The sequence below is a fragment of the Palaemon carinicauda genome, chromosome 1, assembly GCF_036898095.1.
Source record: "Palaemon carinicauda isolate YSFRI2023 chromosome 1, ASM3689809v2, whole genome shotgun sequence".
Taxonomy (NCBI): domain Eukaryota; kingdom Metazoa; phylum Arthropoda; class Malacostraca; order Decapoda; family Palaemonidae; genus Palaemon; species Palaemon carinicauda.
This window is the reverse complement of record NC_090725.1, coordinates 302,261,214-302,276,213: the sequence shown is the minus strand read 5'-3', so window position 1 is coordinate 302,276,213 and position 15,000 is coordinate 302,261,214. Positions and strand designations below refer to the sequence as shown.

General features: G+C 35.3%; 1 protein-coding gene across 1 annotated transcript in view; it reads right to left on the bottom strand.

The window, feature by feature from the left end:
* The window catches only part of Tusp (WD40 superfamily protein Tusp), a 407,606-nt gene that overhangs the window by 85,501 nt on the left and 307,105 nt on the right, over positions 1-15,000 (bottom strand). Inside the window, 1 exon segment of the mRNA XM_068393024.1 lies at positions 13,740-13,922. Within this exon segment, the coding sequence (XP_068249125.1) occupies positions 13,740-13,922 (183 nt within the window).

Below are 15,000 nucleotides of genomic sequence, written 5' to 3'. Positions count from 1 at the left end.
TAAGATTATATATATATATATATATATATATATATATATATATATATATATATATGTATGTATATATATATATATATATATATATATATATATATATATATATATATATATATATATATTTTATAAATGTCCCTTTTGAGATGAATGGCTTCGGGGCTTAGTTCCATGTGTAGTCTCTCATTTTCATTCATGAGATAATAATTGCCTCCATGGTACATGCTTGTAATCTCGTTATCATTATTCCACTTGTATTACGTAACTACTTTAATAGTAGTATGATTTGCAATACATTTTATGAAATATTTCCTTAGGGAAGAATTTGCAGCTATGTCCATATAATGGCTAGCTTTATGAAATATAAACATTATCAGTGATCAAATTAACGTGTTTTTAAGAGTTTAGACATCGTTGTTGCTATTACTTCTAGTAAATCTGAACCTTAAGAAACCAAACCCTCTATCTCTTTGAAAAAAAACCAGTTTCATGTTCTCAGAACAGTCCGACATAATAAATTTATATAGTTATTTAATGTCTCTATGAGAACAGTTCTTTAGAAATTTGTAACTGGTACATCTATTGATTTAAGGAGATATGATGACGCTATTTAATGTATAAGTTTTTGCTTCAGTTATTTAAAATGAAGAATCAGTTTTTCATTTAGTAATCTATCTTTGTAATATTTCATCCTTGTTCTCAGTCTGTGAAATCTATACTTTTCTCAAAAAAATCACTATCCATTTCCATTCCCCATTATCATAATCATAATGATATTCATCATCATATTTCCTACGCATATTGACGCAAAGGGCCTCGGTTAGATTTCGCCTGTCATCTCTATCTTAAGCTTTTAATTCAATACTTTTCCATTCATCATCTCCTACTTCACACTTAATAGTCCTCATCCATGTAGGATTATTATTATTATTATTATTATTATTATTAGTAGTAGTAGTAGTAGTAGTAGTAGTAGTAGTAGTAGTAGTAGTAGTAGTAGTAGTATCATTATTATTATCATTATAATAATAATAATAATAATAATGATAATGATAATATTACTTTATCTTATTAATAGTTATATAACATATCATCATTATTATTCAACTCCACAATCTCTCGACATCGTCTCTCATTCGTATTCTAAAAATCCCCCACCTCTGATTTCCTGCAAAGCTCCCAGGTTCTCAACCCCTATTCATTTGCGAAATGACGATAAGAGAAAGTTGCTGGCCACCATGGAATTTTTTCTCTTAGATCGTATTCATTCTCCATCTCTTCCTCCAACTAATTTTTTCATGTCTTGCTTGTTTCCATCCTCTTCTACTATTTCTTTTTTTCAATGTCTTATCTTCTCCATCGTCGAGTCTGCAACATTCCTGTAAAGGCGCGCGCACGCACACACACACACACACACACACACACACACACACACACACACAATGTGTCAATGAATAAAAGATGTTGCTTGGTTGAAGGCTTCTTCAAGTGAAATAGTTCCGGGATGACGAACGTACTTGTGATTTTCCTTCGCTTTCTTTCTCTCTTTTTTCGTTATTGATATACCTTTTATCATCATTATTCATGAACCCGGAGATGGATTCGGATGTGTACCAACTTTGGGGGGTCTATCTTTTTCTCACGAGGCCTTGTATGTTTACGAATTGTAGGGTCTATTTATATTTGGGCGAAGGGGTAAGTCTGTGCCTCTTTAGTTGAGTCACTGACGTGTAAACTTCTGTTAATGCTGTTGGTTTTTTTTTCTGAATTATTGATTCTGTTTAAAGCTTATTTTTATTTGACGAAGAATTCTTCCTGTTATAAATCACTGAAGATTTTTTATGACGATTTTCAATTCAAATTCACTAATTAATTAATTTTCAGAGTTTACCGACATTCCTTATGTTTTTAAGAAACGGAATAGCAAATTATCATCATTTTATCTGAGGATACCTTGGTGCAAAGGTTATTTTGTCATTGGCTTGATGTAGGTCCAGTTTCTCAGCGTGTCGCTTATCTATTTAACATTGTTGTTTTACTTAATTTTTTCTAAAATTTTGTGAATACTCTTTCATAGATTATTTTATATTCCGGTTATTTTCTGTATCATTTTGCTTTTCCAACTAGGTTTTAGTTTCGCATGCATCAACAAAAAAACAATGACACCAACAATGATAATATCAGTTACAACAAATAGGTACCTAATTAAAATCCTTGAAAAATAAAACACTATTTTACAGTATCATACAGAAAATTTTATGAGAGGTTTGATACTGTAATTTTTTTTCTTTTTTTTTATCTTTTATTGATTTGATTAAGAGCAATAAAAATGATGATAATAAGGGACACAATTTATCGGGCATTTTGGTCATTTTCATACGTGTATTAATCTTTCATAGAAAGGGGATTTGCCCTCTGACACTGTACCCAAGTAGGAACTTTCCTTTCAGATCCATTAACTCAGAAATATGGCACGAGTTATGCATTAAATCTACCAGAGGTGCATCCGTACTATTCCTTCATTTAGAATTGCTTATTTCTAAAACTGTTGTAGGCAACTGAAGTTGAAATAAGTCAACTTTATTTATAAAAATTCTACATAAACGCTAAATATGTCATCCAAATTAACGCTATTTTTTCCCTAAACAATAATCTATGCAAGTGTGTACTCCTCAACATTATTACAAAAGCCAGTGCAAAGGGCAAGGTAATTCCATTATTCAATTCAGACCTGGGAAATCATGAAAGTAAAATTGTAAACGAAAACGTACCCTTCAAAAACAGGGGTTCAATTAAGTCCTCTTACTCAGGATGACGAAACAACTTTTAAGCCAGTGGTTACATCCATCACAGCTGCTCTCCTAGTACGTTTTGGGGGGGGCACTGTTTGATATTCTTAGTAGCTATTAGCCAGTTAAGGATATAAGAAGAAATTATAATGACTATTTAAAATATGTCAGTATTATTCGTATATCCTTAAGATTGTGAAAAAAGATACTACTAAAAATCCAAATATTTAAACTATTGGGCCAGTGGAAATTCGATCAACTCGATTCAATTTATATTAACAAAACTTTAGAAATATTAACTATTTGGCCTTTATTAGAATTTTTATATGTATTTAGATATACATGTACATGTATATACATATATAATGCGCATATATATATATATATATATATATATATATATATATATATATATATATATTTAATGTATGGATGCAGTACTGTCATGGGTGGTGTCATTAACTTTTAAAATGGCAGTCAGTTTCTGTCTTCTTGATAGGGTGTTTTTTTTGTCACAGAATGATTTCTCAACGGTGGGGAAATACTAAGAATATTCCCCAACCATTTGTAAATAACATAGTATAATAATGTTTACCCAACGTTTGGAGGAAAAATATACCATCCTCTACAAGTCTTATGTACCCAACGATCATGGAAATAACAAACATTAACGTAGTTATTAATTGACTTGAACGCACGCTGTAAGTCATATTCTCCATACTGTTTGTAAAATGTCATTTATCCCATTACTGTATCAGGCTTTTTTCCCTAAAGATTTAGCACACAATAGTCTAATTAATTCAACGTGCTGTGATAGGGGTATAATAATACTAGCTGCGTACGTCCTGCGTGTTGTAGAAAGCGACTGAAAGGACATCTGCTGCCTTGCAGTCTTGTTTAATTTTTTTTTTTTTTTTTTTTTTTTTTTTTTTTAGCAAAATGCAAGGCCAACTGTTAATAATTGTAGAAACCACTACTTTGAAGTTGAACTAATTCGTCAAAGGTAAATAAATGCCATTGATACCTGCAACGACATGTGGTCATAAAAACCCTTTGCCAAATTATTAACCGTACATGATGCTATGAGAAATATGGATGTGTCTAGGTAGGGCGTCCCCTGTAAGCGATGTGGTCATGAACTACCTGCTGGCGTAATAAATGGACAAGGAGTATTGCTGGGTTAATGATTGAGGCCAAAGAAACCAGTGGTTGGTATTCTTACTGGAAGATTGAGGGAGATAGTGGATGTGATGGAGAGGAGGAGGATAGATATTCTGTGTGTGCAGGAGACAAGATGTAAAGGAAGTGAAAGTAGAGAGATATAAAATGGGTATAAGCTCTATAACAGCGAGTCACGAGAGGGAAGAAATGTAGTTGGGGTCATAATACGTAATAAATGGAAGGAAAAGTAGAAGTAAAGAGAGTTAATGATTGGTTCCTAAAGATTCCAATTAAAATAAGTGATCAGATAGTAAATATGATTTTACCCCTCAGGTGGGTTACTAAGAAAAAGAAAAATAATTGTTTAGACAAGAGGTTGAGGCAGCTATAATAGAACAGTAAAAGAAGGGAAGAAGCTAATCTTAGGAGCAGACATGAATGGCATAGGGGAGAAGAGAAGGAAAGTTTATCAGAAGGCACTTTGAGGCAAATGGTTTAGAATTCGAAATAAAGATGTGGAGTATATATCAGAGTTTTGAATTGGCTTGTATGAATACCTGGTTTCACAAGTTGGATAAGCACCTGATAACCTGTGGAGGAGCGGAAAGCCAAATAGTTGCATCCATGTTAGAAGAGTATACAAAATACAATGTGATGAACTGCAGAGTGTTTTTGGGGAAACATGTATTTAGCAACAGAGACTGGTTGTAATGGATTTTAAAGTGAGAGGTAGAAAACCCAAGAAGAGAAAAAATGGATCTAGAATTAGAGTTTGAGACCTTAAAGGAGAAAAGTGTGAGCAATATAGGAGGATTTACAGAGAAAATAGATTGGAAAGGTTGAACTTAGAGAATGGAGTGGAAAATATCTGGGGATACATAAAAAAATATGTATAGGAGAAACAGAGGAACTAGTGAGAAGGACCAGCGATATGGTATATCAAAAGGAGAAAAGTGGTGGTGGGACAGAGAGGTGCAATGCAAGAGTGAATTAAAAGAAAATCAAAGGCTTTTAAGGACTTGAAAGTAAGGTATGCACAGGGTGTAAAAGAACGGTACAGAGCAGAGGAAAAAGATTCAAGGAGGAAAGCAGGTATAGCTACTGGAAGAGCGGTAGAGCAATTGAACGAAAGGCTAGGGATAAAGGAAATAGAAAAGGAAATCTATAAGATTTCAAACTTGTGGAAAAAGCAAAAATGGCATTTATGGTAAGGAGTCATTAAGGATGGAGATGGAAATATATTGTATAAGCATAAACACATGAAGAGGAGATGGAGTGATTATTTCGAAGAACTATTGAATACTGAAAAAGAGAGAACAGAACTTGGAGAAGCACAAGTCGTAGAGGGGTCAGTGATGGAGGTACATAATACAGAAGTGAAGTGGGCATTGAGCAAAATGAAAAATGGTAAAGCACCATGTCCATCAGCTTCATATTGAAATGGTCTAGAGGGGGAAGCATTGATGCTGGATTTATTGATATTGATATGGGAAGAGGGAATAATGCTTAGAGACCTGACAAGAGATTGAGAGACATTGTAAAGATTGGGAAACGACAGTATGGATTCATGACGGTAGAGAGACTGGGTATGTCATCTCTATATTAAGGCAGCTCGAGGAAAAGAGACTAAAGGGAAACCAGAATCTCTTCTGTGCTTTTGTAGATCTAGAAAAGGCTTATGATAGATTACCAAGAGAAATTTTGGTGCTTGGGAAAGAGGGAAGTCGGAGAGAAATTTGTTAGAATGGCAGATATGATGTACAAAAGAACAAGGACAAAAATATTAACATCTATTGGGAAACGGAAACCTTTAAAGTTAGTGTTTGATTACACCAGGGGCCAGCATTAAGCCTGTTTTCTTCAAGTTGGTCATTGATGTACTTATTGAAGAGATCAGCAATGAAGAGATGTAGGAGTTTCTATATGCAGATGATGCGGTGATTACTGGTGAGAATGAAGTAGACTTATAGAGAAGTGTTGTAGATTGACGGGAAACTGTAGAGAGGGGTGGCTTGAGGGTAAATGTGGATAGTTATGACTGAGTTTATGGTGAGCATACATGAAAGTAGGATCCTGGTTATAAAACAAGTTGAAAAATGTAGATAATTGTGATCTACTATAAGTCAGGAGGGAGGAAGTGAGGCTGAAGTCAAGAATAGAATAAAAAGTAGCCTGGGGAAAGTGGAGGGAGGTAGCGGGAGTGATATGTGATAAGAAAATGTCAATCTAGCTGAAAGTCAAGATCTAAAGGACAGTAGAGATTGGAAATATGGACTCTTAAGACAGAAAGAGGAAGCAAAGCTTGAAAGAACAGATGAGAATGCTGATGTGGATTAGGAGAATAGCACTGCTAGAAAGATTGTTAAATGATGAAGTAGATAGAGAGGTTGGCATAGTAAAATTAGTGGAGGTGATAAGATGGTGTGGGTACTAGTTGAGGATAGAACCTATTTTGGGGTGGGATATTGAGAGGAAGGCTGAAAATATAATGGCAAAATAAGGTGAAGAATGATATGGAAAGAAGAGGTTTGGTGGAAGTGGATGCCTTTTATAGAAGTCATTAGAGAGGGTGCATCACACAACCAACCCTTTAATGAAGGGATAACGGTGGGAAAGAAGTCTTATTAAATCAGTGGTTTTGCAAATGATATACAAAACCAGATTTATTTTCCAAACATTTGTGGGAATTGCACATTCACTATCAATATTACTTCACCATTGGTTATGGGAATTACGCACATTAGCACTCTTATTTGTTCTGTGGTGTGGGTGGAAGATGTATTAATTGGACAGCTCCCGAAAAACTATATTTATAAACAGCACAGATGTTTATAGGCTCCCAAGGGGTCACATAAAGCTGACAATTACATTTCTACAGTTAATGGTTTTTATCGATAAAGTTGACCTTAGTTTAACAAAAGAATGATTCCAGAGTTGAATTAGCTTATTACAGTCAACGACTTTTTTTTCCATATTGAGTCTAATGATGGTTGCAGTGTTGAAAAAAAAATAGATGGGGTCTTCTACATTTGTATGTGTTGCTTGCCGCACATGCATTGCATGGCTCCCACAAAAAAATACTAGCATGCATTTGAAAGAGGAAGACCTGCTCCTAGAGTCATTCGGTTACCGGGTCATCGTGGTGATTTGTAGGTTTTAGGTGGTCAGTGGAGATCCAATCCTCTTTACCATGAACACTTAGGAGGAAAACATTCGGGGTATGATGGATGACATAGAATGTGCGGGTATAAGGGGTGCTAAGCAGGGGTGGTTAAATTTTTCCACAACATGATGTAGGTACTGGAGATCCTTGGAGGAGGTGGTAGGCGAAAATAATTCTGTAGGGAAGACCAATATGCTGCTGTATACCATTTCAGTCCTCCATGGTATCTTTGGGAGTGATTTTAATTCGAGGAGGACTCAAGGAAGTTTTGGAAACTGACTGGAGTCGTTGCAGTGGATCATTAAAGTTGCTTGATGAGGGTATAATGAAAATGTTCCACCATTCCATTGCATGTTGGGTTGTAAGCAGTAGTGTGATATATAGTGCTGCTAAGACGATGCCCTAATGATATCCTTATTTAAGAGGTGAAAGTGGCACCCCTGTCAGAAGTAATATGCTCTGAGATGCCGAATCTTGCTACCCATCCAGAAAGTAGGCTGCAGTGGATATTGCATCTTGTATACAGATGGCTTCAGGCCTATGAGAGAAATGATCAATGACTGTAACTAGGTCACTTGATTAGGTGCCAACTACGTCAGCATGAATGTGGGGAAAATGACACTGAAGCTGAGGAAAAGTGCCCACACCTGACTCTGCGTGTCGATGCATTTTTGAAATTTTACATAAAATGCAGGCGTTGACATTTTTAGTAAGGTTATGCCATATGAACTTCGACTTCCGTAAATGTGCAGTAGATCACTGCTAGTGTTGTGAGCCCATGGATCAAATGAAACACCCGTTAGCACATGGGGGCAGGTACTGTATTAGGTATTGATGTCACAGAGAGGGGTGGCGTTGGAGTCATCCTCGAGGATGACGTCTTCCCAACATAGAGACATGCAGGATGTCCTGCAAGTTTGGTACTTGGGGTCCTTTCATTGGCCTTCTGCCAAGATATTGTAATCCATTCCCAGGTGTACGGAGGCCAGCTAGTTTAGTGGAAAGATCATGAGCAACGGGATTCAGTTTACCAGGGATGTGTTGAATTGTGTAGCTGTACTCAGGAATAGGCAGATATTTCGATTTCGGCACTGACGAGCGGACCAGGCGTTGCAATGTCGAGTAATGGCATGGACAAGGAGCATGTGTCCCATATGAACGATGTAGCACATTCCCTCTAAGAAGTGACGGAAGTCATGGGCTGCCAAATATGCCAGCAGTAGTTCACAGTTGAAGGTAGAGTAACTGGAAGTGGTGAACTGGAAGGCGGGCTGGGTGGTAGAGGCACTCCGTAGGTCACCAGTGTGACTAGAGCGGATGAATTATTGATAGAAGGACGGCTCCTGAACAACTAACTTTGTTAAAGACCCCAAGGGTTCACAAAAGGGTGATAATTGTATGTTTACAATTTATGGATAAATCCATAAAGTTGACATTAGCATGAAAATAGATAACATAACATCAGAATGATACTAGAGTTAAAATTATCTTGTTATATTCAACGCCTTTTTTTGGCTTAGAGTCCGATGAAGGTTGCAGTGTTGAAGAAAATGTAGATTTGGCATCCTTTTTTTATTAGTATGTGCGTTGCTTGCTGCAAGTGAATTGCAGCCCAAATGTTTTGCGATTTGTCGTCACCATCATTTTTTTCTTTGTATTTTGTTGCTTGTTCATCACTGGAGAAGTGGTGTTTTGTTTTACATAGTGAAATTTATTCGTGCTTGAATATATTGTTGTTAACTTCCGGATATATTTATGAATCCTCATTAGGAACTTTAATTTTCCATTAAGAGCCCATAAATCTATTGGAAATAATTTACGAATCAGAAATGCATATTGACTTTGCTCCTAAGTTTTGACAAGGGACAGTTGACACAATTATCAGTTTTGGTTTTATAGTATGTGTGTTTACTTGTGTGTGAAATGTAGTTCTTGGGCTGCCTCTTCACACTTGTTCATTTAAAGAACGTAGTCTTTGGAATATTAGGAGTCAACTATTTTATACGAAAGCCGATAACGTTGACTCCAAAATAATACTTTACTGTTCAAAAGGGTTTTAATGAAACTGATTTAGGATTGGGGAATTTCAACGCCTGGGTAACTGAGACGCAAGGAGAAGGTCCCATCTTTGAAGACACTGTAATCATTTCTGTTTTTATTCCAAGAAATGTAATTAGTGCTCTCTCTCTCTCTCTCTCTCTCTCTCTCTCTCTCTCTCTCTCTCTCTCTCTCTCTCTCTCTCTCTCTCTCTCTCTCTCCTGAGCACACACACACACACAATATGTATTTTTTGTGTGTGTCATGAACTAATTGGACACAGGTATGTGTATAATCCACAAAGTTCGTATGAGAGCTAAGAATGATTAAAATTAGTTGTAGGAAAATATTCTTTGCTTCATTAACTAATTGGATTGCCAATCCGCTTTCCCTAAATGCATCTAATTATAGTCGAATATTAGATAGATCTCATCATCATCTCTTGGAAGAAAATTATATGTTTGGGTATGATTATAAAAAGAGTACTTTATATAGGTAAATTTGGTTATCTAGACGTGGAATAATATGTACCTTCAAATTTCATTCTAACCCAGAAAACAAATTCGAATACAACTGCCGAAAAACAAGTATGTGCGGTCAGGCAAGAAGGTAAATTCATACCAGCAATGGCAGGATAAATAATGCTCTCTGGAAAACTATCCAATACGTTTAAGAAGTTATGAGCCATGGAAGAAGTATTCTGGGAATGCTAACAATGGGCCACAGAAACCTGAGAACCATTGTAAAAATTTAAGGGAATATTTGGGCTAGGATCAACAAAATGTTAAGATAAAAGGTAGGAATTCTTTTTGATAAAAGGTACGAATTCCTTTCTCCAGGAACAGTTTCTTCTAATTTTTTAGTATTAACTGGAGAGTAAGGCTTTAAAATTTGCATGGAATTTAAATGTAGGAGGAATTATAGTCAAATGAAAGGTCCTGTGCTATGCTTACAAGCAAAACGTAATAGCCTACTGCTGATGTTGAACGCTTTACCTTGAGTTCACCGGAAATCTTAGACATCCTTCAAAAAGGATTCTCGTAACCAGAGTGATCTGTCAATAGCAATAAACTTGAAAATTGCAGTGTTGACATATCCTTCCACTGTCAATAGAGGTTGAAGTAACAATTCGATAAATTGTCGAGTGAAAACACAATCGTCTTTCAACATACTTAAATACTCCTTTCTTTCAATGATTTATTTAGGGAACGTGCTGAATGGTCCCTTTTCTCCTTGGGCCGGCCCTCCACGCTCAAAAGACAAGTAATCACCTCAGGGATATAAAGACATTTCAGGTAGAAAGAAACGAAAGGTCAAATCCTGGAAAGAGGTCAATTCCTTCGAGGCTAATGACAGAATCATTTCTCTTGGGGCTCCATTTTAAACTTGGTGTTAGTTTATTGAAGGAAAAGAATGGAATCATAAATTAGGTTGGAAACTTTAAGCGTTTTTTTAGGGAATTTAATTTATATTGCTGTTACAGTTACAATATTACAAGTTCGATGCAATAATATTTTTGTAATATTTTTGTTTTGGCCCCAGAAATATTGAATTTCATTGCCTGTTATTTGTAGTACCCAAAGTATGATAATCGGCAAGCAAAATGTAATGTAGTGAATTATAGGTAAAATTTTCAAATAAGATGCAGCAAGCATATCACTTCCTAGAAATCCGTAGTCGATGAAATTTATATATATATATAAATATATATATATATATATATATATATATGTATGTATGTATATATATACATATATATATATACATATATATATATATATATATATATATATATATATATATATATATATATAATTGCCTTTATCATAGTTATTAACTTTATATAGTTATTTACTATAGTTCATTATATCATATCCTTAACTAACCAAGTTTCCTTTAAAAATATGGACTTTATTTTCATACGCCCTTCTAATAAGTAACTTTATTGGGTTAAGTGGATGTATCTCGGGTGTATTTTGATATTTAGTGGTATTTCTTAAGTAGGGAGACGAATAGACTCTTAACAGATGCTGAAAGGAATCTTACCTTTGTGACTTGAACGCAACTAGGTTTAAGTTCTCAAACAAAATCAATATTATCGATAGGTATTTAAATTGTTGTGACATTAAAAGACTTGGCTGCTGCTACCCAAGCTTTATTCAACTTAAACTTCAGTAGATTATTCCCTGAAACAATCATGAACATAATTAGCAGACCCCATAATAATTGTAATACAAACTATGTTAGATCCTCAAAGTAAATCTAATTAAACCAAATAGATACAAATGGAATATTAAGTTTATTAAGTTATGAAAATATACACTCCTAAGCACAAGATTGCATTGTATATAGATTTACTTGAATTCAGAGTCGTTCTTCATCACCGTTATCCCTACATTAAGGGGTCGGGGGCCTTATGCGCCCTCTACAATGCCTTCGATCAAAGGCATCCTCTTCCACCAAACCTCTTCTCTCCATATCATCCTTCACCTTATCTCGCCATCTAATTCTCTGCCTCCTTGATCTTCTCCCCCTTACAGGTTCCTCCCTAGCCCTCCCCACTCCCTCCCCAGTCCCTCCCCACCACACCGTCCACACCATCTCGTTAATCCTCACTTCTACCATTCTATATTTCATAATTTTACAATCTTTCAAACAGTGATACTTCTATAATCCTCCATAGCATTCTCATTTCTTCTCTCAAGCTTTGTTTCCTTAACTCCATAGTCACGAAAACAAATGAAAGAAATTAGTAATAGAGTATGAAAACAGATACTAAAAACTCTTATCATAATATGGGATATGATATTTAACCGTTTGTGCATTAGGTGAATAGATCGTAGATAATGGATTACGAGGCGTTGTTGCTATTTTTATTTTTATATTTTTAGTCCACATGATTAGCAATAATACTGATGTTCTTAAAACTATTTTGACGAGAGAGAGAGAGAGAGAGAGAGAGAGAGAGAGAGAGAGAGAGAGAGAGAGAGAGAGAGAGAGAGAGAGAGAGAATATCGTTGTACAAGGATTCTTGATTTTTTCTACCATTCCTTTTCATTAGAATCGAATATAGATAAGAACATTAGTTGATCTTTCAAATTCTATTGATGGTAGTTCTAAATGTGGTTTTTCAAAGGAGAGAGAGAGAGAGAGAGAGAGAGAGAGAGAGAGAGAGAGAGAGAGAGAGAGAGAGAGAGAGAGAGAGAGAGAGAGAGAGAGAGAGAGAGCGGAGGGGTGGTTGGCGGCTATGGAACCAATAAGTCATCGGAGGATGTAATTGGATTCAAAGCGTTATTTTATTTTAACTAATTGGGTGTGACGTCACGTCACTGGTATGAATGGCGTTTCATTCATCCCGTGAACCAGTGCCAAATACATGTTCTGATTGAATTAATTTCCTCTTATAAACGTCCATTTAATTTTCCATATCTAATTCATCATCCGAAGTCGTCCCGGGACTCTTCGTGGTGGATTGTCACTTGGAATGAATATTGATGTTCCATACATCTTTTTTTTTTCTTCTTCTATGTAATGTCTGTATTGTATCTCTTACGTCCATAGTTTTATTAATTTATTTCTAGGCCTTCGAAATATTACATAAGTTAACAGTTCTTTTAATATCCTAAAATATATAGGAAAAAATATATACTAATTGTATTAAGAATACTGTTTCATTCGGCCCATAAAATCCTATTCCATCTACAACAATAATCTATATGGGAATTAAAATGACTTGCTGAAAACAAATGATATACTTTGAAAATGTACTAACTGAATTAAGTGAATGTTAAGAGAGACTGTCTAGTAGAAAGAAATGCCTTTTAAGAAAAATATAACTTGTTTTCATGTAATATATTAATCAACAAGATGTTTATTGGGTGTTCATGATTATGTTCTCGAGTTTCAGACACCTAGAGATCACGACGATAGTTAATTACTCTTATAAATTATTTTTAGTTCAAGGAGCCATCAACTATCCTCAGACATCTAAGAAGTGATAGTCATATCATTTATATACTTCTTCAAAGCTATCAGTAATTTTGCATCATATTTCATAATCTAGTTTTATTTACACTTTCACACCCTCCCCCCCTGATATTTTAAGGGTTGTGGTGGCCTATGTGGTAGCGTCGCTGACTGGTATTCGCCAGAGTGGGGTTCGAGTCCCGCTCAAACTCGTTAGTTCCTTTGGTTGCTGCAACCTCGTCATCCTTGTGAAGTAAGGATGGGGGTTTGGGAAGCCTATAGGTCTATCTGCTGAGTCATCAGCAGCCATTTCCTTGCCCTCCTTGGTTCTAGTTTGGTGGAGGGGGTGCTTGGGCCCTGATCATATGTACATATGGTCAATCTCTAGCGCATTGTTCTGCTCAATAGGGCAATGCCACTGTCCCTTGCCTCTGTCATTCATGAGCGGCCTTTAAACCTTTTAAAATATGATATATTTCTTCAGCATGTATCCCTGTATCCTACTCTTTCAGTAATATCTAGGTGAAGCATGTCCTACCAGACCGTTTCTTATGTCCTATCATCCTGTTTCATACCTTGGCATATAAGACGTCATATTTTGAAGGTATATTAGACCCCTTTTCTCTCACCTGATAACAAATGAGTGCCATCCTTCCGTCGTGGCTCCACGAGAAATGCGTGACTGGAGTGTTCCGGTCGTTGATGAGTTCGATGCTCCATCGTCCCTCGTACTTGATCCACACGAAGATTATGCCTGACGAGTCGCACGTCGCTAGTTTCTGGTAGGGCTCGTTCCACTTGACTAGCGTTACCTGTAGAAAGAAAAATAAGGCTTTGATTAAGTTTGATTATTAGTGCATATATTGCTTTAACTTATTAAAGTATATTTAGAGCTTTTTTCACGATGGGATAGAAGGTCAGTTTGTGTGTTTTGTTTTCTATTATTGGTTGGTAAATTTTACAATGCCACCCCCCCCCCCCAAAAAAAAAATAGGTATATTTAATTTTTTTTCTGGGATAGAATGTCAGTTCTTATATTATGTTTTCTATTATTGATTGGTAATTTTTACAATGCCACTCCCAAATGAAAACAAATAATTAAAATAAAAACTATTAGAGTATACTTGAAAACTCTTGTGCTTTTATTTTTATTGGAATCATGAATATTTGCCTAATTATTTTGGATTCATGATTCCGTATGTCTTTCCTTTAAATAAAATTATTATTATTATTATTATTATTATTATTATTATTATTATTATTATTATTAGTATTATTATTATTATTCAAGGGCGAATGAATGTATACATAAATTCACTGTAGTCCTGAAAAAAAAAACATTGAATGGATTGCTTTTGTACAATTTTATAATGTCTAATTGTAATTTCCAACTAGTAATATTACCTCCTCCAAGGAGGTTATGTTTTCACCTCTATATGTTTGTTTGTCACCAGCCTAACTCAAAAAGATAAAATTTCATGAGAAGTCAGAAATAGGTTATCTTAGGAGTAATTAGATTCTGGCTGTGATCCTGATCACCCTCCGGATTCAAGATAGTTTATTTTGCATTTAACCGTTTTGTTCATTTGATTCTGTCCCCTTTTATATAGGAATCAATTTGGATGCTTATACCTTTGATATGATTTTCTATATGATAAGATGCATTGCTCTTTATCAAGATGAAAATATTTTGTGGGCCTGAAATTCAAGGGTACTTTTTCGTTGTTTTTATAGAACGCCGTGAGAAGACATATCTCTTTTCAAGTATTTTTTGTCTATTTGGGAAACCAAATATGAAATTGTGATATCTAAAATAGCAGCATATTAATGATTGCACTGTGAAGTTTGTGAAGTATGAAACTGGGAAAGCTTGGTGCGTAGACTTGAGTA